Source organism: Pituophis catenifer, unplaced genomic scaffold, assembly GCF_029215685.1.
Source record: "Pituophis catenifer annectens isolate HBS135680 unplaced genomic scaffold, rPitCat1.0.hap2 SCAF_1, whole genome shotgun sequence".
NCBI classification, from domain to species: domain Eukaryota; kingdom Metazoa; phylum Chordata; class Lepidosauria; order Squamata; family Colubridae; genus Pituophis; species Pituophis catenifer.
In genome coordinates this window covers 2983354-2996479 of record NW_027256881.1, presented here as the reverse complement: position 1 = coordinate 2996479, position 13126 = coordinate 2983354, and the positions used below count along the sequence as shown (strand labels likewise).

The 13126-nt window shown below is 44.6% G+C and overlaps 1 protein-coding gene across 1 annotated transcript in view; it reads left to right on the top strand.

Moving 5' to 3' along the window:
* MED13 (mediator complex subunit 13) overlaps positions 1–13126 on the top strand; it is a 173823-nt gene that overhangs the window by 143937 nt on the left and 16760 nt on the right. Inside the window, 5 exon segments of the mRNA XM_070931998.1 lie at positions 3724–3913; positions 5167–5602; positions 8605–8821; positions 10656–10847; positions 12470–12693. Of these exon segments, the coding sequence (XP_070788099.1) occupies positions 3724–3913; positions 5167–5602; positions 8605–8821; positions 10656–10847; positions 12470–12693 (1259 nt within the window).

Here is a 13126-nt window from a genome sequence, read left to right as displayed (position 1 = left end):
ACAACGGCACTGAAAAACGTGATTTAGGACCGTTTTTTCCACATTTATACAACCATTGAAGCATCCCCATGGTTATGTGATCAAAATACAGACCCTTGGCAACTGGTGATCCCCTTTTGCGACCTTCTGATAAGCAAAGTCAATGGAGGAAGCCAGATTCATCTAACAATAACAACTGCAGTGATTTATTTAACAACTGTGGCAAGAAAGGTTGTAAAATGAGGCAAAATGTACTTAACAAACGTCTCACCTAGCAGCATAAATTTTGGGTTCAGTTGTGATAGTAAATCGAGGACTACCTGTATTTTAAAATGTTTTGGACCTCCCTCCCTGTTAACTCCTCCTCCATCTTACTAGCAAGTCATAATATCAAAACATTTGGGCTCAATAGGCACGCTACAGTGTTATTCCCAGGTTTATTAAGGATGGGAGGGGAAAGTAGTTTTATTTGACCATGTTTTACACTAGTGTGCACAACACACACTGTCACATTAAAATGCTTCTTGACGGTTGGAATCTCACAGCTTCTTAATTCAGTTACTGAATTAACCTGTTTCTTGGATTTTGCCACACATGGTGGATTATTAACTAGACAGACTGAATTTGTAAATATTGTGTGGCAACAAAACAAACCAACTTAGTTAAGCAAGCATAATAATAGGATGCTCATGGAACTCCCAGATCCTGAAGTGAACTAATCAAGTACATTGTGTGAATCTGGCCAATGTCTAAAGTGGAAAAGTTTCTAGCACGCAATATTTAGCTTGCAAAAAAAAAGTCATGAGATACGCTTTGATGTACATTGTACAGTAATAGGCCTTTCAAAGTAAATTATCCATCATGCATTGCATTCAAAATTTGAAAGTTTTACATACTCATACCACAAGAGGCAAAATATAGAGTATACGCCGTCTTATTCTGTAAATTTATTTATTTATTTATTTATATTTTATTAAAATTTATATGCCGCCCTTCTCCCGAAGGACTCGGGGCGGCTCACAAGTATAAAATGACAATAAAAACAATATCACTAAATAACATTAAAAGTCCAATTTAAAATCCCATAGTTAACTAAAAAACCCCAACCAGATCAGGTAATTTGAGTAAAAAGCCAGGTCTTAAGATCTTTACGGAAGGAACGGAGATCAGGGGCTGTCCAGAGCTCGGTGGGTAATTCATTCCAGAGCGTCGATGCGGCCACCGAGAACGCCCTCAATCTGGGGGCCACCAGCTGACATTGTCTGGCTGATGGCACCTGGAGGAGGGCAGCCCTATGTGACTGCACTGGGCGGTGGGAGGCCGGTAGGAGGTGGTCCCGTAAGTACCCCCAGGCCCGTGCCATGTAGGGCTTTATAGGTGAGAGCCAGCACCTTGAAGTGGATCCGAAAGGCCACCGGCAGCCAGTGTAGCTCGCGCAGGAGAGGTGTTACACAGGAGTAGCGAGAAGCTCCCGTAACAACCCGCGCGGCCGCATTGTGGACCAGCTGGAGCCTCCGAATGCACCCCAAGGGCAGCCCCATGTAGAGGCCATTACAGTAATCCAAACGAGAGATAAATGTGTCAACTCCTTAAAGACAATCGCTTTCTCTAATCTTCATGCCTTTCTGTCAACCTCCCGAGTAAACCAAACCGGAAACATGACAAAATGAACTAATCAACTAATTCTAGTTTATTGTAAGCCTACATTACGGATAGCCTTAACTATTGACTTAACGACCACAATTGGGAACCAGAATCTCCATTGCTAAGGAAAGTGGTTGTGTGTGACCGTGGGGAGGCCGTAAGTATGAAAAACGGTCATAAGTCACTTTTTTCAGTGCTGTTGTATCTCAAGGACTCTGTATGAAGCGTTTGAGACAATATCCTAACATGGCTTTATGTGAGATTATCGTGACTTTTTCTAACATACCCTAGGACTAAATTATACCCTCTCAAAAGGGACATTCAGTCCAAGAGAGCCGGGCTATGTCTACTCAGATTCACATTTATTTACCACGCACGGCAATGAAGAGCAAAATGGAAAAAAGTAATCAAATATAATTCGAGAGTGAGCGAAAAAGCCTTTTGCATCAAAGGCTATAATTTTTCAGCCTAAATTACTACCCTAGAACGTGATGGTTATTTCAGTTGGAAAGGTTTGCTCAAAAGCAGGTAAACAAAGAACGACATTCAGCGGCTGCCAAAGTAAACGACAGAGTAAATTTTAAAGTACTTTTAAATTCACCTCTCTTGCTTGTTTGCCCACCTGCGTTCCAACTTTTGGCATTGTTTGATGAGAACAGTAAAGGACCAAAACTTTGGGGAAGGCTTAACTCAAGAGGTCTTCAAACTTGGCAGCTTTAAGACTTGTGGACTTCAACTCCCAGAATTCTCCAGCCAGCTATGGGAGTTGAAGTCCACAAATCTTAAAGCTGCCAAGTGTGAAGACCTCTGGCTTAACTAGTAAAAAGGGCACTTGTTTCTGTTTACCAGTACAGGTAGTCCTCGACTTACAATAGTTCATTTAGTGACCATTCAATGTTACAAAACGGCCCTGAAAAAAAAGTGTCTCATAACTGTTTTTCACGGATCATTGCAGCATCCCTATGGTCATGTGATTTATATTCAGATGCTTGACAACTGACTTGACATTTAGGATGTGAGGTAGTCCTTGAGTTACAACAGTGCATTTAGTGACTGTTCAAAGTTACAACGGCATTGAAAAAAGTGACATGACCATTTTCACACTTATGACCTTATGACACTTATGACTGTTGCTGCATCCCCCATGGTCACATGAAAAAAATTCAGACGCTTGGCAACCGACTCATATTTATGGCGGTCGCAGTATCCCGGGCTCACCTTTTGCAACCTTCTGACAAGCAAAGTCAATGGGGAAACCAGATTCACTTAACCACCAAGTTACTAATTTAACAACTGCCATGATTCAGTTAACAACTGCGACAAGAAAAGTCGTAAAAGAGGGCAAAGCTCACTTTATAAAGTTTCTCACTTAGCAACCTAAATTTTGGGCTCAGTTGTGGTCGTGAGTCAAGGACTACCTTTAGCCCTGGACTTATGGCTGGTCGCTTAGCAACCATTTATGGCTGCTTGCAACCCAGATTTGAAGTTGTGATGGTGCCTCTCCCCTTCTTCCAGTCACGTGACTGAACTTTGGGTACTAGCCAACATGGGTGACCATTTGCAGTGTCCTATGTCACGTGACCACATGTGTCTCTCTCCCCCCCCCCCCCACATTTCTGTTTTTTTTTTTTTTTTTTTGGCAGAACTGAGTCCATAAAGAGCCATTGGCTCATTTCAAAACCACAGTTTAATTTAACAACTGTGATAATTCGCTAAATGACCACGGCAAGAAAGTTTCTAAAATTTACAACTGTTGTGATTTAACAACCAGCATGGGCAGGCTCCATTAGGGTCATAAATCGAGGACTCCCTGCATTCTATATTCCCCAGCATATGCTCTTTAAGATGGGTTAGGACAGGGGTGTCAAACTCGCAGCCCGCAGGGCGGATGCGACACCCACTGGCCACGCCCACCCTGGTTTTAGCGAAGGGGGAAAAAGTCGTGATGTCACGTGATGACAATGTGACGCTGTGAGTTTGACACCCCTGGATTAGGATAACCTTGGCGTAGCAGGTTGGGCTTTTGAGTCCATTGGCAAGAATCCGTCACCAGTGCTTTGCATTCACCATGCTTCTCTCCTGGCGTCTCTTCTTTTGCAGTCCTGCAAACTCGGCTTGCATCGGCCCATCTGTAAACTCTTGCCAGACGGGATCATGCGAGTGGGATCCACTGCTTCAAACAAACTCTCCGAGAAGTCGGTGGCTGAGTGGTTCTCGCAGACAGCTCACGCCAACAAGGAATCGTTTTCTAGACTCAAACTCTACGCTCAAGTCTGCAGATACGACCTGGGTATGGTTTCTATCCCACTCACCCACGCCTCCATTTCCCCCCCTAAAGTTTGCAAAAAAAATATAAAATAAATAAACACAGTACTTGGAACAGCGTTGAACATTTTACGATACTGGCATTCGAAAGTGCAAACTCATCCCTGCCCTTGGCTGTGCAGACTATCACTCCGATATCTTGGGCAAATTTATTCATGTTATTTGACGCACCTCTCCTGCGTGTGGCTTTTATCACAGCTGTTATTGAGAACGGCGATAGGCTGCTAGTCAGACGTGGAAAAAAAAAAAACCTGCATTGCCATCTTGTGCCCAGTACATAGGCTCCGAGGGTGATATTTTGCTGCAGCCCAAAAACTTGAGAAGTCCTTTTGGTTTCCAGCTCCTTGTCTGTTTCCCCCCACCCCCCCCACCCCTTCATATCCTGCATGTTTGCCACAAAAATGCAAAGCTTTGCAGAGCAGTTGGGGCTGTGTACCAAGGTGTTTGGGTCGTAGTAGCTCACGGGGAATGCCGGGAGGTGAGTGGTGGTTTCCAGCTCACAATTGCAGGTGGAAAAATGGATGGGGTAGGTAGGGTAAGCTGTCCTTCACAGAAACATATCCGTTTTTGGAGATTGGCTTATCTTTCATGCGACCTAAATTTTTCGAGCACCCTCAGCTGAATGGATGCTTCGTTTAAATCAGGGGTCTCCAAACCTCGGCAACTTTTAAGACCTGTGGACTTCCGCTCCCAGAATTCCCCAGACAGCGCATGTGCATGCAATGTCTGGGGAATTCTGGGAGCGGAAGTCCACAAATCTTTAAAGTTGCCGAGGTTTTGGAGACCCGCGGTTTAAATAAATAGCAACGATACCACAAGAGGCCCGGTTGAATCGGCAAAAACGAAACCATTCATTTCTAGGTCCCAAAGGTGCGTTTTTCCAGCTGGACTTTCTTGGTCCTCCTCCTTCCCCCAGAAAACGCTTCGTTTCTCATCCCAGAAGAAGCTTCATTCAGAAAAAAAAAAAACTCCCAATTGCCTTTTGGAAAAAGCAGTTTTGGGACCTAGAAAGCAGTGGTTTTGTTTTTGCTGATTCAACCGGACCTCTTGGAATATTTTCTTCCGAAGCATTTTCAAGGAAAATAAAACAACCCAAAAAAAAACCCAGTTGCCTTTTGGAAAGAATAATGAAAAAAAAGGACCTTTGGGACAACCATGACCTGGGTAATTGAGAATCTCCATAGACATTGATTTCTATGTGCCTTTTTCTGTTTCAAGGTCCTTATCTTGCTACACAGCCATTGGACAATTCCTTGCTTTCCCAGTCCAACCTCGCTCCTCCCACCAGCCATCCTGCTTCCACCCAGCCTCAGGTTGCAGGCAGCTGCACTCCATCCTCCACCGCCAGTAACGCTGCTGTCCCGATGAATTCGAGCAGTGCCATCACCTCCGCTACCACCACTGCCAGCTCCACCTTGACCACAACCGCTGCTTCATCCTCTTCTTCCAGCCTGGGTAGCGCGATGCCGGCCAACAAGCCCTCTTCGTTTCCACCTTTTGGCAGCATGAACAACGCAGCTCCTTCCTCCCTTTCCACGCAGACCACGGCTGTCCAGAATGGGCAGGCAGGGATACAGCACCCGCAGCAAACAGCAGGGATAACCGGGGAAGTCTTGCCTGCCCCTACGCAGCCGCATCCGGAGGTTTCCGAAAGGTAACGTTTTTTTTATTTCCACTGGCTCTGGTGAACAGGTCGTCCTCTTAACATCCATTCGTTTCGTGGCCGTTTGAAGTTACAACACGGAATGGGACAATCCGTCACGGCCAAACTCGTCACCGGACAATTTGCCACCACCATCTTGCCATGGAGCAACTCGATGCAGGGCAATTTAACCATTCTATATTTAATTATTTAAAATAAATGAAAAAAACTGTTTTAATTTTTGCCATTCACATTTCATTCTGTCACTCCTTTTTCATCCTTTCTTTAATGATTCTATTCCACCATTTCTTGATACTAGTGTAACTCTTGTTCCGCAGTGAGTTGTCTCACAGCAAGTTGTCCTTGATGAGTTGTCCCATGGCAAGTTGGCTATGACAAGTTAACCATGGCGAATTGTCATGTACCTGTTACAAAAGTCCTGGCAGTGAGCAGTGAGGCAGTGCTTGGCTTAGCAACAGAAATTCTGGCCCGTTGCAAGTTAAATGGTTGCAAGTTAAAGACTACCTATATTGATTTTTAAAACTTAGACACATCCTAATTTTTCCCCAAGAAGTCCAAGGTTCTTACACATTTTCTCCCTGTTCCCAGTTTTATAATCGCAGTACATCCCAGAGTTGTGACTGGCTTAGCTTTTGCCAAGTGCTCTTCATGACCTACAAGGACTTTGAGCCTGAATGTTTAGTTGTAGCTTCCGACTCTTCAACCCAGATTCACATTGCCTTATCTACCTTTAAAATACACTCAGCAGTGGATACACCACCAAAATACACCAGCTTGTGGTGCCTTCACACTTCTGCAACTCTGTTCCTCTTGCCATTCTGTGTCACTCTGTCTGTGCAGAAGAGTTGATCTGCGTGGGAAGGATACACAGTGTGAAAATAAGTGAATACCGTACTAACTTCTGTGTCTTATTTCCTGAGGGCGTCTTCTTTAATGCCTGCTCCTCAATGATTCCTTAGGTTGGATTATTCATCCCCTGATTTGTTCAGGGTTCTTAAATACAGGTAGTCCTCAACTTACAACCACAACCGAGCCCAGAATGTACGTTGCTGAGAAATTTATTAAGTGAGTTTTGCCCCATTTCAGGACTTTTCTTGCCACAGTTGTTAAGTGAATCACTGCAGTTCAGGGGTGAAATCCAGCAGGGTCTGACAGGTTCTGGAGAACCGGTAGCAGAAATTTTGAGCAGTTTGGAGAACCGGCAGATACCACCTCTGGCTGGCCTCAGAGTGGGGAGGAAATGGGGATTTTGCAGCATCCTTCCCCTGGAGTCAGGTGGGAATGGAGATTTTGCAGTATCCTTCCCCTGCCATGCCCACCAAGCCATACCACGCCCACAGAACCAGTAGTAAAAATATTTGGATTTCACCACTGCTGCAGTTGTGAAGTTAGTAACACGGTTCTTACGTGAACTTGGCTTTCCCCATTGACTTTGCTTGTCAGAAAGTCGCCAAAGGGGATCACATGACTCCAGGACACTGCAACCATCATAAATGTGAACCAGTTGCCAAGCATCTGAATTTTGATCACCTGACCATGGGGGGGGGGGATGCGGCAACAGTCATAAATATAAAAAACGGTCATTTTCCAGCACTGTTGTAACTTCAAACAGTCACTAAATGAACTGTTGAAAATCGAGGACTACCTGTACAGCATCTTAACTCTTCCTCCAAACTGCCTAGGAACCTACACTGAAGAATGAGAAGACACAACCCCAAGGCATGTGTTGGCTGTGTTCTTTTGTCTGCGTGTCACTCTTCTCTTTTGCTCATGTACTTCACCAGGGCTGAAAAGTGCCAAGGCAGTGAGGTTTCAACAAGCAGTAAATTGAGAAAAGGGGGACTGTCTCCCCAATTTGTCAGGATGAAAGAGGGTGTCATTTAAGTCGCTCAGTGGGGGTAGATGGAGTGAGGAAGGTGGGAATGGTGGGTCAGGATTGCCTTCATTCCAGTGGTGAAATTCAATTTTTTTTTACTACCGGTTCTGTGGGCGTGGATTGGTGGGCATAGTGTGGCTTGATGAGCATGGCTTGGTGGGTGTGGCAGGGGAAGGATACTGCAAAATCTCCATTCCCTCCTCACTCTGGGGCCAGCCAGAGGTGGTATTTGCCGGTTCTCCAAACTACTTAAAATTTCCGCTACCTGTTCTCCAGAACCTGCTGGATTTGACCCCTGCTTCATCCTCTCTGAAAAACAGACTACCTACCTAGGAGACAATTTAAACAGCAATAGCACTTAGATTTATATACCACTTCACAGTGCTTTTACAGCCCTCTCTAAGCGGTTTACAGAGTCAGTGTATGGTCCCCAACAATCTGGGTCCTCATTTTACCTACCTCGGAAGGATGGAAGGCTGAGTTGACCTTCAGCCTGGTGAGATTCGAACTGCCATACTGCTGGTAGCCGGCAGTCAGCAGAAGGAGCCTGCAGTACTGCATTGTAATCACTGCGCCACCACGCAGATAGTCCTTGACTTACGACTATAATTGAGCCCAAAATTTCCATTGCTAAGCGAGACAGCTGCTAAGTGGAGTTTTGCCTCATTGTATGACCTTTCTTGCCACAGTGGTTAAAACTGTCATCGTTAACTTAGCAACCCAGTTGTAAAGTGAATCTGGCTTCCCCGTTGACTTTGCTTATCAGAAGGTCCCAAAAGGGGATCACATGGCCATAGGACACTACAACCATATGCTAGTTGCCATGTGTGTGAATTTTGATCACATGACCATGGGGTTGGTGCGACGGTTGTGTGAAAAACGGTCATAAATCACTTTTTTTTCAGGGCAGCAGTAACTTCAAACAGTCACCAAATGAATGGTTGTAAGTCAAGGACTACCTGTCCTCGTCATTGGAGGTTTGGGAGCTCCGTCTCTTACGTGGGAGGAGCAGCCTTGTCAGCCTTGTAGAATGGCAAGCATTGCACAGGAGTTTATTTCCATACGAGAGAGAAACTCTCGGCATCTCACAGCAGTTCTGTTTGCAATCTCCTTCCAGCACTATGGAACGGGACAGAGTTGGAATTCCCACCGATGGTGATTCCCATGCGGTCACCTACCCGCCTGCCATTGTTGTTTACATTGTGGATCCTTTCACGTATGAAAAGAAAGAAGAGAACAGCTCCTCAAATGTCTGGACTCTTGGTCTTCTCCGCTGCTTTCTAGAAATGATCCAAAACCTTCCTCCTCATCTTAGAAACATCGTGGCTGTTCAGGTAAGCCACTGAATTAAAGTAAGCCGCTGATTGTGGTTTTGCGTGGTACCTAGATCTCACACATGCGCCGGTGAAGTTTTGCTCACTTGCACGGGCCGTGGACCAGTGATCCACAGCCTGAGGTTGGGGACCCCTGGTATAGATGACAGCGACACTCCTGACATCCATGCTAGGGTGTTTCCTTTCATTGAAAGCTCTGTCCTACCAAAGTCTGTCCTCTGCTTTGTTATTTATTATTTGGGCTTCTAAAATTGCAGAAAGTATTGAGGTGGGTATGTAAAAGCCACCTTACTTGTAACAATTAGGTTTTGTAGTCAAGTTTATTTCTTTGCGTGAGAAAAAAAAAAATTTGGCGGCCAACGGCAGCTCTTACCTTTAGTCTTAAGAATGGTCTTTAGTTAGTTGGTTAATTAGTTATTAAATTTGTTTGCTGCCCATCTCGCCACAAGGTGACTCTAGGCAGCTTAGAATACTAAAATACAACCATAAATCTACGTCTAAATATATAAAACCTCATTAAAAATCACAATAAAATACAAGTGGAGAAAATAACGGAAAAAAAAGAATTTACCAAGTTCTAATGGGATGCCAGAATGTGGGAATTTTTACATTTTCTTTCTCTTTTTTTAATTACACTGAAATCATAGCAGTGTCCTAATATGTTCTGACCCGGCTCCCCAAACACGACAAACCCTCTGAAGTTAACTCAAAGATTCTTTTATTAGGAGCGCCAGCAGCCCTGGCAAAAAGTTTCTCTTTCACCACAGGCTAACAAGTCCGGCCGGCCGGGAGATGAATACTGGTAGTTGTCTGCCAAATCTATTCATCTCCACCCCCTGCCTCTTATCCCCAGAGCTAGGGTGGGGCTTCACTAGCAGCAGTGGCTCTTTCGTCCCAAGGATTGGCCCACAGATTTCCACTGCTCTCCTCTCCTCTGCCTTCTGTGCATCCGAGCATCAGGCACTGGACCCAGCTGTTCCTCCTCTTCCTCATCAGTCACCTCCAGATGGCGGGGCGGGGGGGGGGGGCTGTTGACTCTCCATCTGAGGGCTGATGGATGGTCCAGGCTCTGCCTCTGCCTCTGTTTCTCTCTCTCTGACAGCTCCATTCCCTCTTCCCCCTCGGAGCTCTCAGGTTGCCTTGATGCTGACCCTGACTCCCACGCCTCCTCCTCTTCCTCTGATTCGGCTGATGGAGGGGCCGGCGGCCGACAGGTCACAACAACAGTATGCCCAGGGTTGTCCATTGCTGGCATGGTAGTTCAAATCCTGAATAGGATTCTTACCTTGCATGGCATCTGCTGGGACTCACTCCCCTCCCAAAGTGTGTCTTTGGGGTCCCACATCAAGGGGTAGATCACATCGTGACCGGCTGTAAGCCAAGGACATATACCGGTGTAATATCTAATTTCATTCATATAAATCAGTGGCCCCCAACCTTTTGGGCACCAAGGACTGGTTCCGTGGAAAGAGGTTTTTCCATGGACCAGTTTTGTGTGCTGTCTGCATCCTCCGGATGGGGCTTTGTTTGTTTGCACAGTCCGGTTGCTAGCATGCCACTGCCCGGTACCAGTTCATGGACCAGGAATTGGGGACCCCTGATATAAACAATGCCGAGCTTCAGTGTTTAGATGGCCTAGACTTTGGTATCTGAATATAGATCTTTTTAACATTTATATTTTATTGTGCTTTTTTTAATCTAGGGGAAATGTTAACATGTATTGCAAGCCCCTGTATGATAACGCCACATGCTAAAGAAATAGTATGCCCAGATTAATAGACATTTCTCTCTCTCCCTCTTTCTTTCTTTCTTTCTTTCTCTGTCTGGTGCTTAGCTTGTTCCTTGTCAGTATCTGCTACAACCCGTCAAGAACGAAGACAGACAGATTTACACCCAGCACTTAAAATCCCTGGCATTTTCCGCCTTTACCCAGTGCCGAAGACCTCTCCCAACGTCAACCAATGTCAAAACATTAACAGGGTTCGGCCCGGGCTTAGCGGTGGAAATGGCACTCAAAAGTCCTGATGTGAGTACTGCCAATGGGAGAACAAGGTGAAATTCTAGTGGAGTTTTGAGAAACATTAGCTGAATAAAAAGGATATGAGCATACCTTGCGCTCAATTGGGAAAGACTTAGGATGCTTCTAAATCAGGCGCCATCATTGGCAGAAGAGAATAAACTGCAGTCATCTTTTCTATAGAGGTCGTCTCGTCTTAGGACCATTGGTTAAGCGACTGTCACAAGTTACAGTGCCCCTGAAAACTTGTGACTGCTCCTTGCACTTACGACTGTTGCAGCATCCCTGCAGTCATGCGATCACCATTTGTGATTTCTCAGCCATCTTAAGTAGAGTCAGTGGGAGAATCCAGATTCACTTAACGTGATTCGCTTAACTACCATGGCAAAAAAAAGGCATCGTTATGCCATGACACTGCATTGCTTAGCAACAGATGTTGTGGTTGCAGTTGTGGTCATAAATCGAGGACTATAGATAGTCAATCACTATCGAGCCCAAAATTTCCATTGCTAACTGAGCCAGTTGTTAAGTGAGTTTTGCCCCATTTTGCGATCTTGCCACCGTTGTTAAGGGAATCACTGCAGTTCTTAAGTTAGTAACAAGGGTGTTAAGTGAATCTGGCTTCCCCATTGGCTTTGCTTCTCAGAAAGTCACAAAAGGGGATCACATGACTCCGGGACCCTGCAACCGTCATAAATATGAGTCAGTTGCCAAGTGTCTGAATTTTGATCACATGATCACGGGGATGCTGATGTGGCCGTAAGTGTGAAAAATGGTCATAAGTCACTTTTTTCAGTGCTGTTGTAACTTCGAACAGTCACTAAATGAACGGTTGCAAGTAAAGGACCACCTGTGCCCGTAGTTTTTCTTTTCCCACATCTCTGCTCAATTACAACGATGTTCTTCAACGCCAGACTGCCTATCTTGACAACATGATTAAAATATTAGAATTACGGTTTATTTATTGCTAGGCCCTACTAGGTTTAACGAATTAGCTGCCTACTCAGCTGCTTTCTGTGCATAATTGAGAAGGGGTGTGTGGAATTAGCAATAGATGTGAATGATGCATTTGTGAAAACAGAAGGTGGGTAATATTGCTGTGGGAGAGACACAAATCTATGTTATATATAAAAAAAAACACTACCGTATTTTTTGGACTATAAGACGCACCTAAATTTAGAAGAGGAAAACAACAAAAAAAAGTTTTTGGCTTACCTTTTTTCGGGCCTTTGTTCAGCCCTTGTCCAGTCTTTTTTCGACCTGTTTCCAGGGCTTTTTTCGGCCCATTTTCGAGGCTTTTTTCGGCCCATTTTTGGGCCTTTTTTTGGCCCGTTTTTCTGAAAAAACAGGCTGAAAAAAGCCAAAAAATCGGGCCAAAAAAGCCTCAAAAACAGGCTGCAAAAAGCCTCAAAAATGGGCCAACAAAAGGCCTGGAAAAAGGCCCCCAAAAGGCCCAAAAAATGGCTGGCAGGTGGGTGGGGCTTTAGCAATAGACGCACAGACATTTTCACCCCCCTTTTGGGAGACAAAAAAGTGTGTCTTATAGTCTGAAAAATACTGAAATTACTGGAAAACATGGCTAACGTTTCCAATATTCCTGTTTTTTCCACCCCTCTGTGTGCGCTTTGCAGAGACCTGAGTGTATTAAACTCTACGCTCCTCCTTTCATCCTGGCTCCTGTCAAAGATAAACAGACTGAGCTGGGGGAAACATTTGGCGAGGCTGGGCAAAAATACAACGTGCTTTTTGTGGGCTACTGTCTTTCCCATGATCAAAGGTGGCTCCTTGCATCCTGCACAGATCTCTACGGAGAACTTCTGGAAACCTGCATCATAAACATTGATGTACCAAACAGGTACACCGATACCCTTTCTTCTTTTTTTGCGTGTACGGTATGTTTGAGATTGTTAAGTCAAATAGGAGACAATGGCCTTTTAAGATAACGTAGCAGCCCGTTTTAACGGAAGAGTCAGATGGTTGCAAGTAAGGAAGATAGCAAGAGTTCTCTTGGAATGCGTTTCTGTAAATTAGCTGTTTCCTAACCTTGGGCAATTTTAAGACCCGTGAACTTCAACTCCCAGAATTCCCCAGCCAGACAGGAATTCTATAAATTATCAAATAAAGACAGATATGTTCTCTCTATTCTCCTGTTCATTTTTTCTTCTTCTTTTAGGAGAAAATACCCTATGAGTTCTTCTCTTTCAGAAATTATCTTATCTCATTTTTATGGCGTACTTGTATTATACTGGACATTTTACTCATATTTGATGAGAAATATGTTTATTTAT